Source organism: Nannobrachium achirus (genome assembly GCF_963921795.1).
Source record: "Nannobrachium achirus genome assembly, chromosome: 19".
NCBI classification, from domain to species: Eukaryota; Metazoa; Chordata; class Actinopteri; order Myctophiformes; family Myctophidae; genus Nannobrachium; species Nannobrachium achirus.
Window position 1 is genome coordinate 39,154,517 of NC_137826.1, and position 20,474 is coordinate 39,174,990.

At 43.1% G+C, this 20,474-nt stretch overlaps 1 protein-coding gene across 1 annotated transcript in view; it reads left to right on the plus strand.

The window, feature by feature from the left end:
• Positions 1-213: 213 nt before the first annotated feature.
• The window catches only part of fryb (furry homolog b), a gene marked incomplete at its 3' end in the record, with an annotated part of 132,656 nt that continues 112,395 nt past the window's right edge, over positions 214-20,474 (plus strand). The window contains exon 1 of the mRNA XM_080748498.1: positions 214-340. Coding sequence (XP_080604624.1) covers positions 268-340 — 73 coding nt within the window. The 5' untranslated portion in view covers positions 214-267. The remainder of the gene's footprint in view (positions 341-20,474) is intronic.

Below are 20,474 nucleotides of genomic sequence, written 5' to 3' on the forward strand. Positions count from 1 at the left end.
CTCTCTCTCTCTCTCTCTCTCTCTCTCTCTCTCTCTCTCTCTCTCTCTCTCCCTCCCCGGATCCATCCTCCTCTCTCTGTCTTCCTGTCCGTTGCGAGCAGCAGCAGCAGCAGCACTCGTCTCCTCTCCTCTCCTCTTTCCTTCTCTCTCTGTCCGTCTCTCCTCTACTCCACCTCTCCATCCTCCTCCATCACCACCCTGCCGTCCGGTCCCCTCTCCTCTTCCGCTGGCGGTCGTAACCGTGGCGACTCAGCAGCCTCTGCAGCCATGGCGACCAGCCAGCAGGATTCGGGCTTCTTTGACATCAGCCTCAAGTCACTGCTCAAGTCTCTAGGAGGGAGTGAGTAGCTAGCGTGTGTGTGTGTGTGTGTGTGTGTGTGTGTGTGTGTGTGTGTGTGTGTGTGTGCGTGTGCGTGCGCATGTTATGTCACGAACTGTGGCTGGTTTACACTTGTTTAGTTGTGTGTGTGTGCTACTCAGAATACAATATAATGTCCTCAGTGTGAACCCATTAAGACCTGAGAAATACCTAAAAATGTCTTCTAAATCCTAATGGTTTTCTGAAAAACATGTTTTTTTTTCTCAGTGGTGCTCAAACTTCTCATGTCAAGGACCTCTAGAATTGATAGAATTAGAATGTATTTGACCGTGGACCCCCATCTGAAAATATCTTTTTCCGTTTCCACGATTTTTCTAAAATAGCAGATCTACAATATCGCAGCATGGCACTCGGTGCCACGCTGTGAGCTTGTATATCTGCTATTTTTTCATAGTTAAGTCATACAATAATGGTTAAAGTGATTAAAATCTAGAGATGCGGAATGCGTTCCAGGTCTAAATTGATCAAGTCATGCTGTGTATAATTAAACAATTAATTTTTTCATATAATATTTCAGAATCAGAATCAACTTTATTGTCACATCACAGCCTTACAGGTGTTAAACAGGGGGTGACATTAGTTTTTGTACAAGCTTCATGGTTTTGTTATTTCCATAAGAGAAAGAAGAGTGGGCAAGGGGAAGAGAGATCAATACAAACTAATGATCTACAATTCTACATACTGTATTTACATACTGTATAGTGCTGCAAAAGTCTGCATATCTATCCGGTGCGGTGAGTAGATGTAAACCGCAGTGATTTTGACAGCAAATGTTGATGTAGTTTCAGTCGTCTTGAAAAAAAAAAAAAAAATTGTAGATCTGCTATTTTTATTTTCAGAGAGCAACACCCGAGCACAACCAAACATAAAATGACTTGTCTTTTAGTTAAAGACAAGATCTCTTCTCCATTAGTCCCTCCCTCCCTAACATTTTAGTCTAATTTTTATGTTGACAAAATTGTCAGTATATTTAATGTTAATTTTTAGTCATCATACTGTAGCTAAGTTTTGTTGTTGTTGCTTTCCAAAAACGACCAGACCGTGCTCAATTGTTCCCATGTTTTGTGTTCTTGACCACAATGTTGAAATGCAATTTAGATTAGATCCATTGTTTACTATCCTACTACAGTTTAAATGTACACCTCCTTAGTTTGATAGCAAATAGTTTAGACTGATGCAAGGTCCCTGGCTTATACCTGCGATTCTAGTCTACTGAGGCACTACACTGTCTCTCTGCATTTGACGTATCATTACCTTGCTCATTACCTCGCGTGATGCCTAAATTGTGCGTGCGCACACACACATGTGTTTGTATGTATGCGTGTGTGTGTGTGTGTGTGTGTGTGTGTGTGTGTGTGTGTGTGTGTGTGTGTGTGTGTGTGTGTGTGTGTGTGTGTGTGTGTGTGTGTGTGTGTGTGGAAAAAAGATAGAGAAGCCATGGGCCGCCTCATTAATACTGGTCAGTGTTACGCAACATCAGGAGGGAGAGAGAGAGAGAATAGGAAAAAATAAGATAAAATGAGGAGGAGAGGAGGGATGTGGACAACATGTGCATCTACCCACAATGCTCTCATGCAGGGCGTTAAAGGCTGAATCTACACTCCATCGCACGAGGGCAACCGCCTGCCAAAAAGAACAGATTGTTGTCGGTTTGCTAGCTTGTAGATCTGTCCTTTTTGGCACGCAGCGCCAGGCTGCAGTCACGGTGCCAGAGGAACAGTGCTTTGTCACAGGAACACAGTCAGTCACTTGTAAAGTCACTTCTGGATGAGAGCGTCTGCTAAATGCCTCCACTGCAATTCATCACTAAAGCAATCACAACGCATAATAACACTGTAGTGTGGACGACGTCCTGGTAGCCAGTTAGTACGGGATACGCAGCCGGTCGTTACACTGCACGTTGTGGACGTTCTGGTAGCCATTTTAGTACGGGAACACGGTTGGCCACTGAAGCCATCATCAAAACACATACACTAGTGGAAGTCCTTGTAACCAGTTAGTACGGGAACACGGTTGGCCACTACAGCCATCATCACAACACATAGTGGAAGTCCTTGTTACCAGTTAGTACGGGAACACAGTCAGTCACTGCAGCCATCACAACACAGTGGAGATCCTGATAACTAGTTATTACGGTAACACTTCAGTCAATACAGCCATCACAACACAGCACTGCCATGAGGTTGGCAGAGATCACTTAAAATTCATGTCACAATAATGACGGACCCAAACAACAGCATTCGATATGTTGTGGGGTGTGGTCACGTTCTGTCTAATCAGCCATCAATCCTCTTCTGTCTAATCTTCTACAAGTACAAAATGCGTCTCTGTGCAACCGTGTTTTGAGCTTTTAGATCCAGGACCACAATAGAGAAAGTCCCAAGGGGTTTTTTGTTATCCTTTTGACAATCGTTGTAAAATCGAACCACTGTACTGTTTACGAACTCACTACCTCGGCATTGCTCAGAGAGTTACTGTCGTATGAGTACCGCGTGCTAACCGATTGCGCCACTGGAGCTTCACTGTTTACGAACTGTTAATAAAGTATTCAATCAATCAATAGATCTGCAGCTTTTGCTCCTTTAGTTTGAGTAGGGCGTTAATTAACAAAAAGAGATGATAGGTTTCTGCCCGAAAACATATACAAACTGAACAAACTGCTAGATTGCTTGACCACATTTTATTCTCATCCGGTGAGACATTGACAGACTTCACTCTTACCGCTCTAGTTCAGTGTTTCCCAAACCTCATGTGGATCCGGGCCCATTTGAAAATCTCAAAAGGAATCTCTGGGAATCGTTGCTTTTTTTCGTAAATGAACGCACTACTTGATCATATAAAAGTAATTTGATCATTCGAGCTAGCAGGTCTGCAAGATCTGCTACTTTTGCTATTTTTGAATTTGAATCCTGAAAAGTAGCAAAGTTTTGGACATACAGTATGAGGTTTCCACCCGACAGAGACGATACCTTCATTTAGTGAAATACCATCAGACTTCAGAGCAAATGAGATTAAACGGCAACAAGAGAGGTTAATTGAGCGTTTGAGATGAATGTCTGACGTTGTGAATTCCTCACGTTGTTGTGTGATGTTTTCGGAGCGCTTCATGTACTGCCCGGCACTGCCCTGTGGAGGTTTCTTTCCAGTACAGGACTGTTTGTGATGTGCTGTAGACAGACTGCAGTAGTGTATCATAATGCTGTCTCCTGTTACAAAGCGCTGTATCAAGCGCTCCCATGTTGTTGTTCTTATTTGATCACAATTAGCTGTCTGGCGGTGCTGCTGAGAACATACTCTGCACTGCTGGGATTCTGGGAAGAAGACAGTCATAGTGTATTTATTTAAAGAGAGAGTTCACCCCCCCCAAAAAAAACTAAAAATCGATTACTCACCCAAATGGAGACTTGAATTTCATGGATATTTGTTTTTGTTTTTGTCGCGTTCCTAAGCCAATACTTTGATGACCAGCAGTGGTTCCCCATGGAGACACAAAGAGCCTGCTTTGTTCCCTATGAAGACACAAAGAGTCTCCTCAAATTATTGACTTAGGTATGCGACAAAAACAACAAAGTATCCATGACCTCAAGTCTGCTTGGGGCGAGGAATCGAAAATTACATTTTGGGGCGTGAACTATCCCTTTAACTCTTGAGCGTACAAATGCGTGTAGCTGTCCCAAATAAATGAATAAAACAAAGCTATGATAACAGACGGTGCAGCAGCTCAATAAATGAATCAAAAACCTCATTAAAAGGCAGCAGAACAGAAAGCTCTTAAGAGCTGAGTGTTGTCAGCGCAGCGGTTAACACTAAGTTCTCAGAGACACTTGATGCAGGTCATGTTCTACTTGCCCAAAAGTCATGCCGACTTGCCTGAAAAGTAAATTGTGCTCTGAATAACTGTTTACTTGAGAATTCTGACGGACATACCTCAATATGTATGCCAAATATCTCGATACATCTTTTAATAAGTGTAGCAACAGTGAAAACGGTCAACTGAGCTGTTATTTTAAATTCCACAGACATCTGTGTTTTATGGCAAACTAAAGACAGTTGTTTACCTACTGAAACACACTTGTACTGTCGGGCAACCTGAAAGCGCACTCCACATGCCCACGGACAGCCGGGCAACCGTTAGTGTCAACCCCTGGTCATTCTAGCAGACCCGCAGTTTTCTGGGAGTTTGTTCCAGATAATATGTGGTGCATAACAACTGAACGCTGCCACTGCCTGTTTAGTGCTGACTCTGGAGACAGAAAGGAGGCCTTATTGCTGTCCCAGACAAACCTGAGAGGTCTGATGTCAGCACAAGGATTTCTCTCTTCATAAATATAATATAACCGTACGTATTTTGAAATCAATTCGGGAGTGTAAAAAGTGTACAAACTCTCAAGAGCCGGAGTGATGTGATCCCCTTTCTTGGCATTAGTGAGGAGTCGAGCAGCAGCAGCAGCAGAGTCAACTGCATGTCTGCAAAATCCTACTGAAACAAAGTCCTTTAATCCTTGATATATTTATAAGGTGATAGTAGGTTGACTTTGTATCGTCTTAATGTGGCTGTTAAAATTCAGGTCTGAATCCATGAAACAAAGAGTTTGTCTTTGTTTTAACTGAAGATCATTCTGGCACGTGATCCACTGGTTGATTTGTTCAATGCATTCACTTCAGAGCTTGTCTTTCTTGGAGGTCCCTGGTGATATGATTATCGCTGTTGTCGGGTGGAAACCTTGTATCTCCAAGTTTCAAATGTGTCTGTTCTTTCGTAAAGTAAAGCCCTGCTTCATCATACAAGGCCGTTGCACAAAAGTAGTGAAAACAGCAGATATACAAGCACACAACGCCTCGTGGTGCGAGGCGTTGTGTGCTTGTAGATCGGCTGTTTTCACTAGTTTAAATCATTTTTCAAATGCTAAATGCAAAACAAATGGTTTTGGACATACAAGGTTTTCACCCGACAACAATGTTATGTACATTTGTGGTTCATCTACATAATTACGGTGGCATATTTTGGAGGAGGGCAGGCGGTCAGATAGAATATGAATCAACTTAATTGTCACGTAGATAGAGACTGCTTGTGATGCAGCGGTATAATCAACACTATTTCCTCCACTGTGTACGATGTGCGGAATGGATTAGCTTTACAGTGTCCGACTCCGGCCTCCCTGTCATGACCTCAGTTTAGCTTTTGGTTGATAACATTGACGAGCTGTTATTGATTATGGATGGGTTGGCAGCACTGCAGTGCCATGGACACGAGGCTGATGTGTTCAAACCACCAGGAAGAAAAGTGACTACAGGCTTTTTTAAATTACATAATGATGACAATGGTTTGTTTGCTGTTTGTGTACAGTAGTGTTGTGTTATGTGTGGGTATCTTCTTATCTGGTATCATGATGCTTCTGTGTTCGTGTGCGTGTGCGTGTGTGTGTGTGTGCGCGTGTGTGCGTGTGTGTGCCTGTCTGTCTGTCTGTCTGTCTGTCTGTCTGTGTGTGTGTGTGTGCGTGTTAGTATTGGTATTGTACAACAGGCTAACTGTCATCAGGGTGGTGCAGGGTGGAGACTAGCACTGAGGGTGGTGCAGGGTGGAGACTAGCACTAACGGATGTGTTGATAGCTCCCACTTGGACCATCTTTGATGACATTTGGCAGCCTGGGTCAACAACGGATGCTACACAATGTGGTTGATAACTCAGTCACATACTTATATGGACTGTAACTGACTGATGCATTATCTGATTGTACTACTGTTTATATCCTTTTATATTATGTTGTATCTATGTGGACATGGATATAAATGATTAATGTGTGACTATGGAGAGAGAGAGAGAGAGAGAGTCACAGAGATTTGGCTCTTTTCAAAGGCAAGAACTATACTGTAAGTGAACTGTGTGCCGTGCCGCGTAAAGTATTTCATGGGTTCTGGATTTGTTTCCATACACTGACTACGGCTTGGGTTCTCAGAAGCTATAATAAGGCCCGCCCCCACTCGGCCATGGAAGTCCTAACAGTTTTGCTGAAACTGCTTTTTTCTCCTCACAGGGGATAAGGCTGAAGTATGGACCAAACACTCTATAGTAACTACTGTAGTACTATCAGAACATAAACCCATGTTGTTATTATTTGAATTAAATTAAACCGAAGTTAAAGGCAGGGACCTTTAACTTCAATTGATTATAACTCCCCTTCAATAATACCAGTTGGAATAGTTAAAAAAAAAAAAAATGATGTCGTTGTTATTGATGATTAGTCACCCTCATAACGAGTTATAACTTGTAACGATGGTGCAGGTTGTGTAAAGTTTCAGGTTATGGCAGGTTCTGTGTTTACGCTTCGCAGTGGAAAAGAGCCAATAGACGGAGAGAATATGAGAGACGGATGGATTAATGCAGTCTCTGTGTGTCACTTTTCTATCTTCACTTTAGCTTTAATACATCATGTAACATCTGTCTATTGTTCTGTCTGTCAATGCGTGTGTTGTCAATCTGTCATTCGGCCCTAGATGACTGACAGAATGAGGTGTTATTTTCGCTAGGAGGACACAGGAAGGGCGGTGCATTTAGACTTTGTAAATCCACAGTTCGCATGGTTTCCAAGTTTAACCTACAGGAAACCAGGCAACATTCAAGTTTCAATTGCAATGTGGAATAAGAATGAATATTCAGAATGAACAATGAATATGAATGAATGTACTACACTGTAAGTAGCCTTGGGAACCGGCAGTTCCCTGAGCCTGCTTCTGTAGCGTGAGGCGGCTTGATATACAAGTACACCCCATGGACATGCCGCTAGTATGTAGCAGGGACTTAGCCCCAAGCCAACCCTTGAAGCTGAGTGCATAGCATGGAGGCTTTTTAAATAATAGTCTTTGGTATGACCCGGCCAGCTCGGGTCTGTCCATTTGTCAACGCATCCATTTGTCTCCGCATAACTGGAGAAGCGATCGACCGGTAGGCTTCTTCTTTTTTTTTTTATACGTAGGTCTGTGAATCCACATTTATGGATCCCTGATGTCATCTCTATGATATCATAGCACTGATGTTATAGACCGGCCTCCAAGTACTATGATAATGGGTACTGCACTGAGTACTCTGATGGATAAAAAGGGTATGTGGTTATTGCGTAAACGTAAGAACGGACATCGTTCCCAATGGACATCGTTCCCATCAGCTTAGAGGCCTAGCCTACTGCATACTTAAGTAGGCCTGTTATGTATGTAAAGAGCAACGGAACGTAACGGTGTGTTCATAGACTGTAGAAAAATATGGACGAAATGACGCCATTGGTTTCTATGCAGCGCAAACGGCCCTTTTCCACGCCTTGAAATGGGTGTCGCCATCATAGAAATAAATAGAATTGTAATGCTACCAGAGATGCTATTGGCTGCCAACGGTCACGTGCAACGCAAGGATACTTGGGAGAATGTGTTGAGCTCTGCCGAAAATACAGCAGACGAAGAAGAAAACGTGGATCGCCCACAAGCCAACAACGCAACAACAACAACAACAACACACAGCCTATTTTTCTACAGTCTATGACACAGACGGACCGCAGTGACAGTAAATGTCCGAATAACTTTTTCATTTTGCCACGGAGATTTGAGCACCGAAACGTTTGGACTCTGGAGTAGCCGCTGCAGCCGCCGCTAACCAAGCCTGGGTTCCCGAGGCTACCGCTAACCTGACCGGGCCGTCTAGGACTCTGTACCCCGCATGGAAGCCTTGTTGAGGACTCCACTTTTGAAAGTGCCCGTGTAGTTCCGCTGGGTCTTATAATAATCCAGTTGTCCACTAGCCCCATATAGAACCTCACCCGTCGCTGCATACTGTTGTGTCTCGAGGTTATATGGGGCTAATTGTCCACTAGACTTTTCACAAAGCAAAGAGGCATTCGTCCAGAGAAATATGCATGTGTTTATTCATATTTATTAACAGGGATTTGTGATGTTTATAGGACTGAGATTGCAATGCAACCTCAGTCCTATAAACATCATATATAGTTCATAGTTGCATTCATAGTTCTCAGTCACACCTCTTAACAAAAGCTGACAACAATTTGACACCTATGTTAACAATGCGATTAATGTAGGAATGGATGCAATATGCATATGAATTGTCCATTGTGACTACAGTCTGTGATTGTGACATGCTAAGTAGCCTACAGTAGAAGAGAAGCTGGATTCACGAATGGATTCATGAACTAATTATTGAGCTGACATGCAGTATCGTGGGTTAATTATTCCGGGAGGCTAAAGAGGTTATTTCAATCAGCGATCGTAAATGCGCTTGATTCATGTCATTTGTTTGATTGAGGTTTTTTACAGTAGCAGGCCTACATCATTCAGCATATTCCTCCTCTTTGATTCAGTCAATTTCATTCTGGTTTATATTTTGGAAATAAAATGTGAGATCAACCTATGTCTATTTGTGTGCGTTCCTATGCAAATTTGTGTGACATTTGTATGTGTGAGTGAATGTAAGTGCTAACTTAGTTTGACGTGCTGCAGACTGTTCTATTGACAATTATACTGTAGCCTCAGTGTTATTTTCAAATGTTTTAATTAATACCATTTGGTGAGGCTAAATGTTGAGTGTTTCTTTTTAGTTTTATATTATATTATAGGCTATACCACTTTTGTGGTTACTTGGGAGAAATACATTATTACCTAATAGCCGTTCTAAACCTACAAAAAGCCAGATAATTGCCATAACATCACGTCGCTGAAGTCTGCTATGACCAACTTCAAATTCCAAAAGAGCTCCCGACCGAGATCTCCCATCCTGGCTCCAACAACAGGTATATGAGGTATGGCAATTATACAGGATAGCAGGACATGCAACTTCATATAAAAAGTGCTGTTTTCAGTTTCCAAAATGTTACATGAAATATTTGATAAATGGTCTGAAGTAGGCCTAATGTAAAGTAAGTCTGTGGTAGGCATATGATTGACAAATTATCAAGAATGCCATATGCCAATGTTAAAGAGGAGTTTATAAAATAATATAGGCTTCCCTTGGCTTAGAACATAGGCTATTTTGGCTGTAAGTGGCCACTAATATGTTGTCTGGTGTCGATATGTTTATGTAGGGCTATTAGCTTAATGGCATGCCATACTTGCACAAATCAAGACGAGAAAAAACAAATAAAGACGCATTGTTTTGGTGGCATTATATATAGGCTTGTTACACAATCGGGCAGTAGGTAGCCTTCATAATAAATAAATACCAAGTCGTGTATTTGTGGCTGATATGCCTATAAGAGTAAATACATTGTAGGCGAATTAACAAAAACGATGTTTTAACATTTATATAATTATAGAGAATATATGTGTGTTTATTTATGTCCTCACTCATTTTAATAGCTCTGGATTAAGCGTCTGCTAAATGTACATTGTAACCTGGGTTTGTATAATAGATTTATTTTGTAAAAATGTTTACACGCCGTTGTACAAAATAAACCGATCTAGCTAACAGTGCGTCGCATTACGACGAGTTGTTAGATCTGCTCTGCTCTGGGTAACCGAATTGTGCATCAGTGCATGCAGGCTGGCCGCAGATCAGTTTCATCAGAAGTCGGCCCCGCCCCCACCCCGCAACTTTATAATTTATTTTAAAATACATTGGACCAAATTTCGACAAAACGCATATGATGGTGATTGAAAGGCTAGCGATAACTAGCGATAGGAACCATAAAGTATTCATGAAAATGTTAATTAAGGTTAGAACACGAAAGGGGAAAATGAATGGGATCCAATGGTGAACAATTCTTTTTGCTATCGGCCGAGGGGGAAAACAGCGCAACTAGCGGCCAATCATAGGAAGTTTTACTTCCGTATTGGAGTCATTTTAAATCGGCAGAACTTGCCCCTTGGGTGTGTTAGGTCTCTGTAGGTGACGCAGGGCGGGGGAGGGAAGGGGGCTGTCAGCCGCATGACTCAGCCTTCCAAGACGATGAGTCTGCAGGCTTCAGTGTGACATATCGACCCTCGCCGAGTCGATAACGACTTCTCTGGATTCATCACACGATTCACACCGGACAATAAGGGCAAGAGACAGAAGAGTGGGAGAGAGTGGGGGGGGGGGAGAGAAGAGAGAGAGAGAGAGAGAGAGAGAGAGAGAGAGAGAGAGAGAGAAGAAAAAGACAAAAGAAAGGGGAGAGACAGGTGGGAGGCAGTGAGACAGTGATGGTCAGAGAGGGAAAGAGACAGTCACACATAGATAGAGGGAGAGAGAGAGAGAGCGAGAAGGGAGGCGGGGGTAGTAATGGTCACTCTGGCATAGGGATGGGACGATATGAAAATGTCATATCATGATTATTGTGACAAAAGAAATCGCGATTTACGATATTATCGCGATAATCGAAATCCATTATCTTGGGGGGGAACATTCGCGATGCGACGCGTTGTGAGCTTGTAGATCTAAAATACTGTATCAAGTACGTATTACAAGTACCTTTTACCAATTATAGAGGGTTTAAGTTGTACCGGATATGCAGCTCGGCAAATAAAAGGTGAATTGATCCCAGTGCATGACGGAGGACGATATCACGATAAATGAATTCTCCACGATACGATTATCGTGAGTGTTTTTTATCGTGATAAACGATAATATCGCGTATCGTCACATCCCTACTCTGGCATAGATGCTGTGCTGTATGACTCATCATGACTGAGACATACAGACACACACACACACACACACACACACACACACACACACACACACACACACACACACACACACACACCCATGCAACATGCGTATCGTCTGTCAGGTGGAAACCTCACACAGTATGTCCAGAATTACTTTTCAGGATTCAAATGAAAAAATAGCTAAAGTAGCAGATCAACAAGCTTCAGCTTGGAGACCACTAGGGGTCGCAAATGGAGTAAGACGCACGTTGCATCGCTGAGCTCCCGCAACTTTAATTTTACGATAAAACTGACTCCTTTTACCACATTTGGTTGATTTTTCCTCGCTAACCCCTTCCCCACACGACCCCGTCTACTTGTGTTGGGTTTTTATTTGACCAGAACTTTCCAGAAGATGTCTGACCGCAACAAACCGCCGACGCGGCAGGATAGCAGGAGGCCTGAGGGTGCTGCTAGCACTGGCTCCTCCGAGCTAGCCGCCGTTGCTAAGATGATTGAGCAATCAATGGAACAACTCCGAGTCGCTCTCACCAACGAATTCAGAAATACCTTTGCCGCCCTCGAATCCAGACTAGATAACCATCAGATGGCCATCTCCGACCAGGACCAGCGCCTGGTTACAGTCGAGGACGGGCTAAACCGCTACAGCGACCGCATGGAGGAGGTGGAGGCTAGGTGTTCCTCCATGGAAGAAAGCTACAACAAGCTGATGTCCAGGATGATCTCGCTCGAGGGACGAAGCAGGCGCTCCAACATAATTTTAGTTGGTTTGGATGAGTCAGTTATGCCTGGTAGTGGTGTACAGCCCACTGATTTCTTTGCAGAGGTCTTGGTGGACATTCTGGGCAAGGACGTGCTTCCCTCGCTGCCAGAACTGGACCGTTGTCACAGGGCGCTGACTGCTAAGCGACCCCCCGGCTCCAAGCCCCGAGCGGTCATTGCTCGTCTACACCGCTACAAAGTTAAGGAGGCCATTGTACGAGAGGCTCGGAAGAAGAGAGGTTCCCTATCCTACAAGGGTAAACCAGTTCTAATCTTTGAAGACCTATGCCCGGAGGTGCTGGAGCAAAGATCTAAATACCGTGAAGTAATGAGCGGCCTATGGCGCCAGGGCTTCAAGCCGTCTCTGCTTTACCCTGCACGGCTCTCCATTACCACCAAAGACGGCAAGAGGAAACAACTATCGTCCCCCAAGGAGGCTGCTGCTTTCTTGAAATCCCAGACCAGAGCTGCTTCAGCGTCACCGCCGCCGGGAGGAGAGGACGGGAGAACCACCTCGCCGCCAACAGAACCGGGAGGAGGAGATGACGGCGCTACCTCGACACCAGCGGAGCCGGGAAGGAGGGATGATGTGGCCGCATCGACATCGAAGCCTACGGGGCCGCCAGCGTCGTCTCCGGGGCGAAGCCTCGCTCTCTCACCGACGATGAGTTCACCCTCCAGACCTGCTAGCCTCCAGCTAACCTACTGAGCGTAACGTTTTCTCTCTTTATTCTCCCACTTTTTACCTAGTAGAACGTATTAGTTAATATGGACGGTAATATGGCTTAAATAGCCAGGTCATGTCGACATTTATTTTTTTCTGGTCCACTTTTTTCTTTGTTTTCACTTTGCTACCACTATCGCGCCTAGTACCATACTTTCCCCTTTTATTTACCTAATTGACGTTTTAGTTCATGTTTGTCATTATGGATGGTACTAGGACTAATATAGCTTGTACACGTCGACATTTGTTTTGTCTCTTTTCCACTTTTTGATATCTTTATTATTACGACATTTGCTCTGTCTCTCGCATTGCTGGGGGAGCTAACCGCCATACTTCCCGTGTTTTGTTTTTATTTATTCATAATCCTCTGTCGCTATTTAAATGTTCCTGTTTCGTGGACAATAGTACAAGAGCATGTGGTGCTTTACGTTTCTGTCCGATGCCGTTGGAATGTTTTTATTGACGTTTTCTTTTTATAAATGCGTCCCCTTTTTACTTAGCCTATACGTTTTTTTTTATTAGCATTGTTGTTAGCCACATCGTGGCTGCTAGCCGCTTGCTTGACTTCCGCTTCCGGGTCGCGGCCGTCCGGCCGCGTCATCACCCGTGAACTCTATGTGCCGGCAACATAGCGCCCCCTCTCGTTTCGACGGACTAATTGCACCACATTATACTGCAGGTTACGGTGGTAACCCTGGCTCTTTGAGACTAGTTTTTTTTTGGCTTTGGGATTGATAGCCTTAGGGATGTTTAAGTGCCTTTTTTGACAGACTGGATATATTTCTAAGTGGAATAGCTTGTTTAATGCCTTATTTATTTTACTTTTTGGAACTTCTGATATTTATTTGTTTTTCATTTTTTTATAACCAATGCTGTTTTTATTATTTATAATTACCCGTATATACTTTCAACAGTTTCACAGTATTTAGGGGTTTGTTGGGGGGGGTGGGGGGTGGGGGATTGTTTTGGTTTTCTTACTGGAAGAAGTAAGCATTTCGAGCTGCTTTATTCTTGGTGCGTGGATGCGCATGCATGTGTCCACGCTTGTGGGCGCATGCGTGCGCACTCATGTATTCATGTATATGTTTTGTTTACACATTTATATATGGTTGTACATCCTGTTGGGTTTTTATTTTATTTTATTTATCCTCTTTCTACAAATATCTTTGTTTGCTCTGTTCATGGTGCATGGGTGCGCATGCTTGTGCTCACGCTGTGTGTGCATGTATGCGCATCCTTGTGCATATTAAGAGTACATATGGGTACATGGGTGTACATCCTTTCTTTTTTTATATATATATAATTTTTTATAACAACCTATACTTCTTTTCTTCATCCTTCTCTTTTGTGGTATTTACCAGTGCGGGAGTGCGGCTTTTGAGAGGTGTAGTCTTGCATTGAGTGTGTTTGAAGGTTTTCTGATAAGATGTTTGGTCCCTGTACATTTGGGGACATGCCCCTCTCTTGTAGGGCGTTTCTATGTTTTTATGTGTTCTACGTACTGTATGTGTTATATGTTTCTTTTTTGTTTAGCTCAGGTCACGCAGGTTTGTTCTCTTTGATGGGCGGGGATGACATGTCCCCTGGCCTCTCTAGGCCTAATCTGACTAATCTATTGCTCATTCTCTATGGCCAATATGGATAATATAAAGCTTTGCTCCTGGAATGTCAGGGGCCTACAGAAACTAGCTAAGAGGAAGGCGGTTCTATCCTTTTTAAAGAAAGAGAACGTTTCTATTGCTTTTCTACAGGAGACTCATATGGAGGCCAAGGATATTGTTAAGCTTCAAAGGAATTGGGTGGGACAGGTTTTTGCTACCGCTTATTCCTCATTCAGTAGGGGCGTGGCTATCCTGTTCAATAAGAATCTTGCTTTTAAATCCCTTGTTACTACAGTGGACAGCCAAGGCCGCTATGTTATTGTCAAGGGTGTTCTTAAAGGTAAAGATATGACATTCATGAATGTTTATGCACCCCCTGGGTACTCACCTGATTTTCTATCCAAGGTTTTTGCAGAATTTGCAATCCTGGCCACTGGGGATTCGTTTGTGGGGGGGGATTTCAATTGTCACCTTGATCCCTCTATGGATAAACTCCCACCTAGTACGACTCCCCCCACGAGGCAGGCCAGGACTCTTAAATCTTTATGTTCAGACGTTGGATTTTCTGATGTCTGGAGAGCCCTTTGCCCGTCCGATTTGAAATTTTCCTTTTTTAGTGCTCCTCATACTAGCTACAGTAGAATAGACTATTTCTTTATCCCCTCCTCTAAACTGTTTTTGGTCTCCTCCTGTACGATCGGAAGTATTGTTTTATCAGACCATGCTCCTATATATATGACTTACTCTCTTTCTGAGGAAAGGGCACTATCAAAACGCTGGAGGTTTAACTCGTCTCTTCTTAAAGATGACAGATTCATTTCTTACTTTTCCTCGGAATTCAAAGTGTTCTATTCAATTAACTCATCATCCACAGATGACCCTTCTCTCCTTTGGGAGACGTGTAAAGTATACACTCGTGGATTGATTATGTCTTATGTTGCCTCCAAGAGACGTAAAAAGGACGAACAGCGCAAACTCCTCGACTCCAAATTGGCTGATCTTGAAAAACAACATGTTTCTGCACCAAGCCCGGACCTACTTAAAGAACTTACTGCCACTCGTACCGCCTTAAATACTCTTTTAATTCAAGACTCTGAGCATTCTTTGAAATATGCCAGACAGAGGATGTACGAGTTTGGGGATAAGCCCGGCAGGTATTTAGCTAACTTGGCTAAAAAGAGAGCTGACTCTCAAACAATAGCCGCCATTTCGGACTCCAATAATGTTAGGTCTTTTGATACCAAAACTATTAACAAGGAGTTTGCTCTGTTCTACTCTAACCTTTATAAGACCGAACAGTCTGATGGTGCCCCTCCGGAAGATATGTTGAATTTTTTAGAAGACTTGCGCCTCATTAATACTACAGATGCCCAGAATACTATGTTAAATGCCCCGATTACTAAAGAGGAGGCTCTGGCTGCCCTGAAGTGTATGCCCTCGGGGAAGGCCCCTGGGCCGGACGGGTTCGGATGTGAATTTTATAAGGAATTCAACAACATTCTTTTAGACCCCTTATTGGCTATGTTTAATCATTCGGCTGAGACCGGGATATTGCCTCAGTCCCTACGTGAAGCTAACATCTCCCTTCTCCTCAAGAAAGGAAAATGCCCCGAGAAGTGCGCCTCCTACAGGCCTATTGCCTTGCTTAATTCTGACCAGAAACTGCTCTCCAAAATTTTGGCTATGCGCCTAGAAAAAGTGCTCCCTTTCATTATTAAAGAAGACCAGACAGGTTTCATTAAAGGACGTAACTCCCATGACAATATGAGGAGACTTCTCAATGTCATTCAGCTGTCTCAGAGCTTTGATCACGACGCTATGGTGCTCTCTCTTGACGCCGAGAAGGCGTTCGATCGCGTTGAATGGCCCTATCTGTTCTTAACGCTTGAGAAGTTCGGCATAGGTGAAAATTTTATCAACTGGGTCAAAGTTCTCTATAATTCTCGTAAGGCAGCAGTTCTGACAAATGGCCTTAGATCTGGCAACTTTCCCATCCAACGGGGGAATCCTCAAGGAGACCCGCTCAGTCCGCTGCTTTTTGCAATTGCTATTGAACCGCTGGCGGAAGCAATAAGACAGTCTGCCCGGATTCCTGGTGTTGTGATCGGTGAAAGGGAGCACAAAATTACTCTTTACGCTGACGATGTATTAATCTTTCTCTCCAGACCCCGCACGTCTGTTTTATGTCTGACGCAACTGATATCTAGATTTGGCGCCTTCTCGGGGTATAAGATTAACTTAACTAAGTCTGAAGCTATGCCACTTGGAACATTAACTTCTATCCCGAACTTATCTGAACCCTTTCCTTTTCGGTGGTCACCCACTGGTTTTACTTACTTAGGGATTTCTATAACACCTACATTCGATAAGATGTACCAAGCTAATTTCCCTCCTCTCCTAGAAACCATTAAGACGGATTTAGTCAGATGGGCCCCTTTACCGCTTTCTTGGCTGGGTAGAATAGCCCTTATCAAAATGAACGTTCTCCCGAGAATACTGTATCCCTTACAAATGGTTCCTGTTTTACTGTCAAACAAGGTCATAAAGCAGTTAGAGGGTTGGTTGAGTTCCTTTATTTGGAATGGGAGGAAGCCTCGCCTGAGAATGGCCAAGCTTCAGATGGCCGGTGCGGATGGTGGTTTAGATCTGCCTAATATTAGGCTTTACCAACTGGCTGCACATCTCAGGGTGCTTACTGGCTGGCGTATTCCTGACCCATCTTCAATTTGGCTCGATATTGAATCCTCTCAATCTAGATGCTCTCTTTGGAACTTATTGTTTATCAAAGACTTTAAATCTGTGAAGGAACTATGTTCTAACCCCATCACACTGTGTTCAATTAGGGCCTGGAGGGCTACACGTTCTATCGAGAACCGCTCTAAACTAACATCTCCTCTTACGCCAGTAGTGGGTAATCCCGACTTTAAGCCAGGTTATGAGGATGGGGGGTTCGAGGTCTGGCGGGCACAGGGCATCAGGAAGCTCGGAGATCTATTTAAAGGTCCAATTTTGATGTCCTTCGCACAGCTGCAGCAGCGTTTTGGTTTATTGAGACCTGAACTTTTTAGGTATTTCCAAATCAGAGCTTTTATTACTAAAGACACCTCACTGTTAACCAATTGTTCGGCTTCACAGGTGGAAAGTACTCTTTCTCTCCGATTGGCTAAAAACCTTATCTCTATTTTCTACCAAGTTCTGAATTCAAATTCCACCACAAACTCCCATGCTGTCAAACAGCTATGGGAGAAAGATTTCAACATATCTATCGATAATGCTGATTGGAATGAAATGTGGACGTACGCAAAGGAGATTTCTGTCTGCAATCGGACTAAATCCATACAGTACCGCATATTACATCGTATACATATAACTTCTGTCCTTAAAAACAAAATGGATCCTAGTGTGTCCCCACTTTGCCTCAAATGCAAAACAGAAATTGGTAATTACGCTCATTGTCTCTGGTCATGTGTGAAGCTCCAGAACTACTGGTCTGATGTCGTAACAGAACTGTCAACCATTTTCGGTGTCCCCATAGAACCAGACCCCTTGTGTCTTATACTTGGTCTCCCAGATGGTCATATTGTCAATGCCAATCATAAGAGGCTATTCAATGTGTTAACGTTCGCTGCCAGGAAGAATATTCTCCTATTTTGGATCAAGGATGTTGCTCCTTCCAAAAAGTCATGGCACAATATTATAATGGAATGTATTCCTTGTGAATACATAACATGTATGTTACACTCCAAGATAGACGCCTTCTATAAAATCTGGGACCCCTACTTAAGATTTATCGGGCCCACACTGTCTGCTACTGTACTTAAAGGGTTCCCATGTCGGCCTTGACTTCTATCTGTCGCTGTTTCATTTGTCTTGAAGTTTCTTGACTGGTGCTGAACTGTGCTCAGTGAATCTAGTTCCGATCTGGTTCGGGTGCCTGCCTTCTCCATTCTGAGGGGGTTGTGGGGGGGCTGGGGATTGTGTGCTTCGCTCATCATGTATTTATCTTATTCCCTGAGCTTGTTATGTTTATTCTTTTGTTTTTGTTGTTTCAGTTTGTTTGTCTATTTTTCCTTTTCTTGTATAGTGTTGTGTGTTGTATAGTGTGGTGTTGTCCAAAAAATGTATGTTTGAAAAATTAATAAACATATTATTCAAAAAAAAAACAAGCTTCAGCTTGTTCAGCTTGTGGATCTGGATCTTTTGCCTTTATTGATATTGTACATCTGTAGTCTGACAGGAAATGGGGAGACAGAGAAGGGCACACAGCAAAGGTCGTCGGGATCGGGACTCGAACCCGCGACACGTGTCAGACTGCAGGTGCCTGGACCGCTACCTATAGCCGCCCAGGCCGGATCTGCTACTTTGATGCTTTTGTGTGACGCTGTAATTAATTTACGGGGGGTAAAACTTACCTGGCTTAATTTATTAGAACGTGTCGTGTGTGTGTGCTTGCAATGCATGCATGTGATAAATTGCCTCACAGTTACTTCCGAATGACTTCAGAATTCAGTTACTTGGTGAATGGTGATTTCAGAGTAATGCGCCATTCCTACTGGGCACGATAACTATAACTATATCATTCACCATTGTATTATCTTTAGAGTCTGTGTGAACTCTGCCATGCATTGACTTTTTAAAACTATACTTTTATAGTTATTTTGCCCTGTGTGAAGGACCCTTAGGTTGTGATGTTTCAATTTTTTTTATTGGAGTCTACTTTTCATCAGAAATATGTGAGACAAGATATCTCAGCTGTGAATATACAGCAATAACGAGACCACTGAATCGGTTTGCTAATCGCTGTCAGCCGTGTTTATGAAAGCAATAATTCACTCCGGGCTGTGATATAATATCATATTATGGATTGTTCCATTGTTCTACGGCTGCTCCTGACACAAAGAGCACAACAAGTATTTTTCCATTTCCATCCACTAGCTGCAGGGTCTAAAATGATCTCAACAATAGCTTTGATATAGCAGCCACTTAAGCTGTATTTCATTTTATTCAACCATTTTGAAACCTTCTGAAAATGTTGTTTCCGCCTAAGACAAGTGTCATGTCATGCACAAAATAGGAACGCCAGGTTCAAAGTGGTTAATGAGTGAATTTCTTTGTTGGTTCTTTCTTCATTCATGTATTCACTGCCCAGTGCCCACATACTGTATGTATGTATATTCATTCATAATACTGTACGTCTCTGTCGGGTGTCGGGTCTCTTCCCTGTATGTACGGTATGTATGTACCTCTCCTCCTGTTTCATTACCACTAGCTGTTGCTGTTATAACTCCTGTGTTCACCTCCGGGGATCAATAAAGGTTTATTCGATTTTAACGTATAAATGGTAAATGGTGCATTTATATAGTGCTTTTATCCATGGCGCTTTACATAGATTGTGTATTACATTCACCCATTCACACACACATTCATACACCGGTGGCGGAGGAAACCATGCAAGGCACCAACCTACTCACCGGGAGCAATTAGGGGTTCAGAGTCTTGCTCAAGGACTCTTCGACATTAACTCAGGGGGAGCCCGGATTCGAACTGGGAACCCTTCGGGAACCCTTCGTGCTCTAATGACGGTTTCTCTACCCCTGAGCTATGCCGCCCCCTATCGTTGCTGTCGGGCAGAAACCTCTCATCTCCATATTCTAACTCTTTGTGTTTTTTGTCTTTCTTACGTAGATCAACAACCCTACTTGATCATACTACAGCAGCGTCACACAACAGTATCAAACGCGTTTTAACTTGTGGATTTGATACTTTTGCTATTTTTTAACTCGAACATAGGAGGTTTCCATCTGACAGAGACGATACAGTATACACATTACACACACAAATGCACACATATTACACACACACACACACACACACACACACACACACACACACACACACACACACACACACACACACACACACACACACACACACACCTGGCTCATGTGACATAGATGTTGTTTACCTTATTTTCCATGTAACGTTAGCACTATGCATGTGCTTTGGAGCTTAACCACATTACTCACATATTACTGTCCTCTCTGTTGCTATGTAGTTTTCAGTGTGTGTGTGTGTGTGTGTGTGTGTGTGTGTGTGTGTGTGTGTGTGTGTGTGTGTGTGTGTGTGTGTGTGTGTGTGTGTGTGTGTGTGTGTGTGTGTGTGTGTGTGTGTATACAGTACACTTTAAATTAGCATGTATTTGTGTGTACATGCACATACAGTATGTGCAAATGTACAGTGTGCATGTGTAAAAATCATACGTACACAACATACAATATGTTTGCACAGTGTGCACATTTTGAAGTGCACAGAAGTGGGCAGCGTCCATGTGCCTGTGCTTGTGTGTGTGTGTGTGTGTGTGTG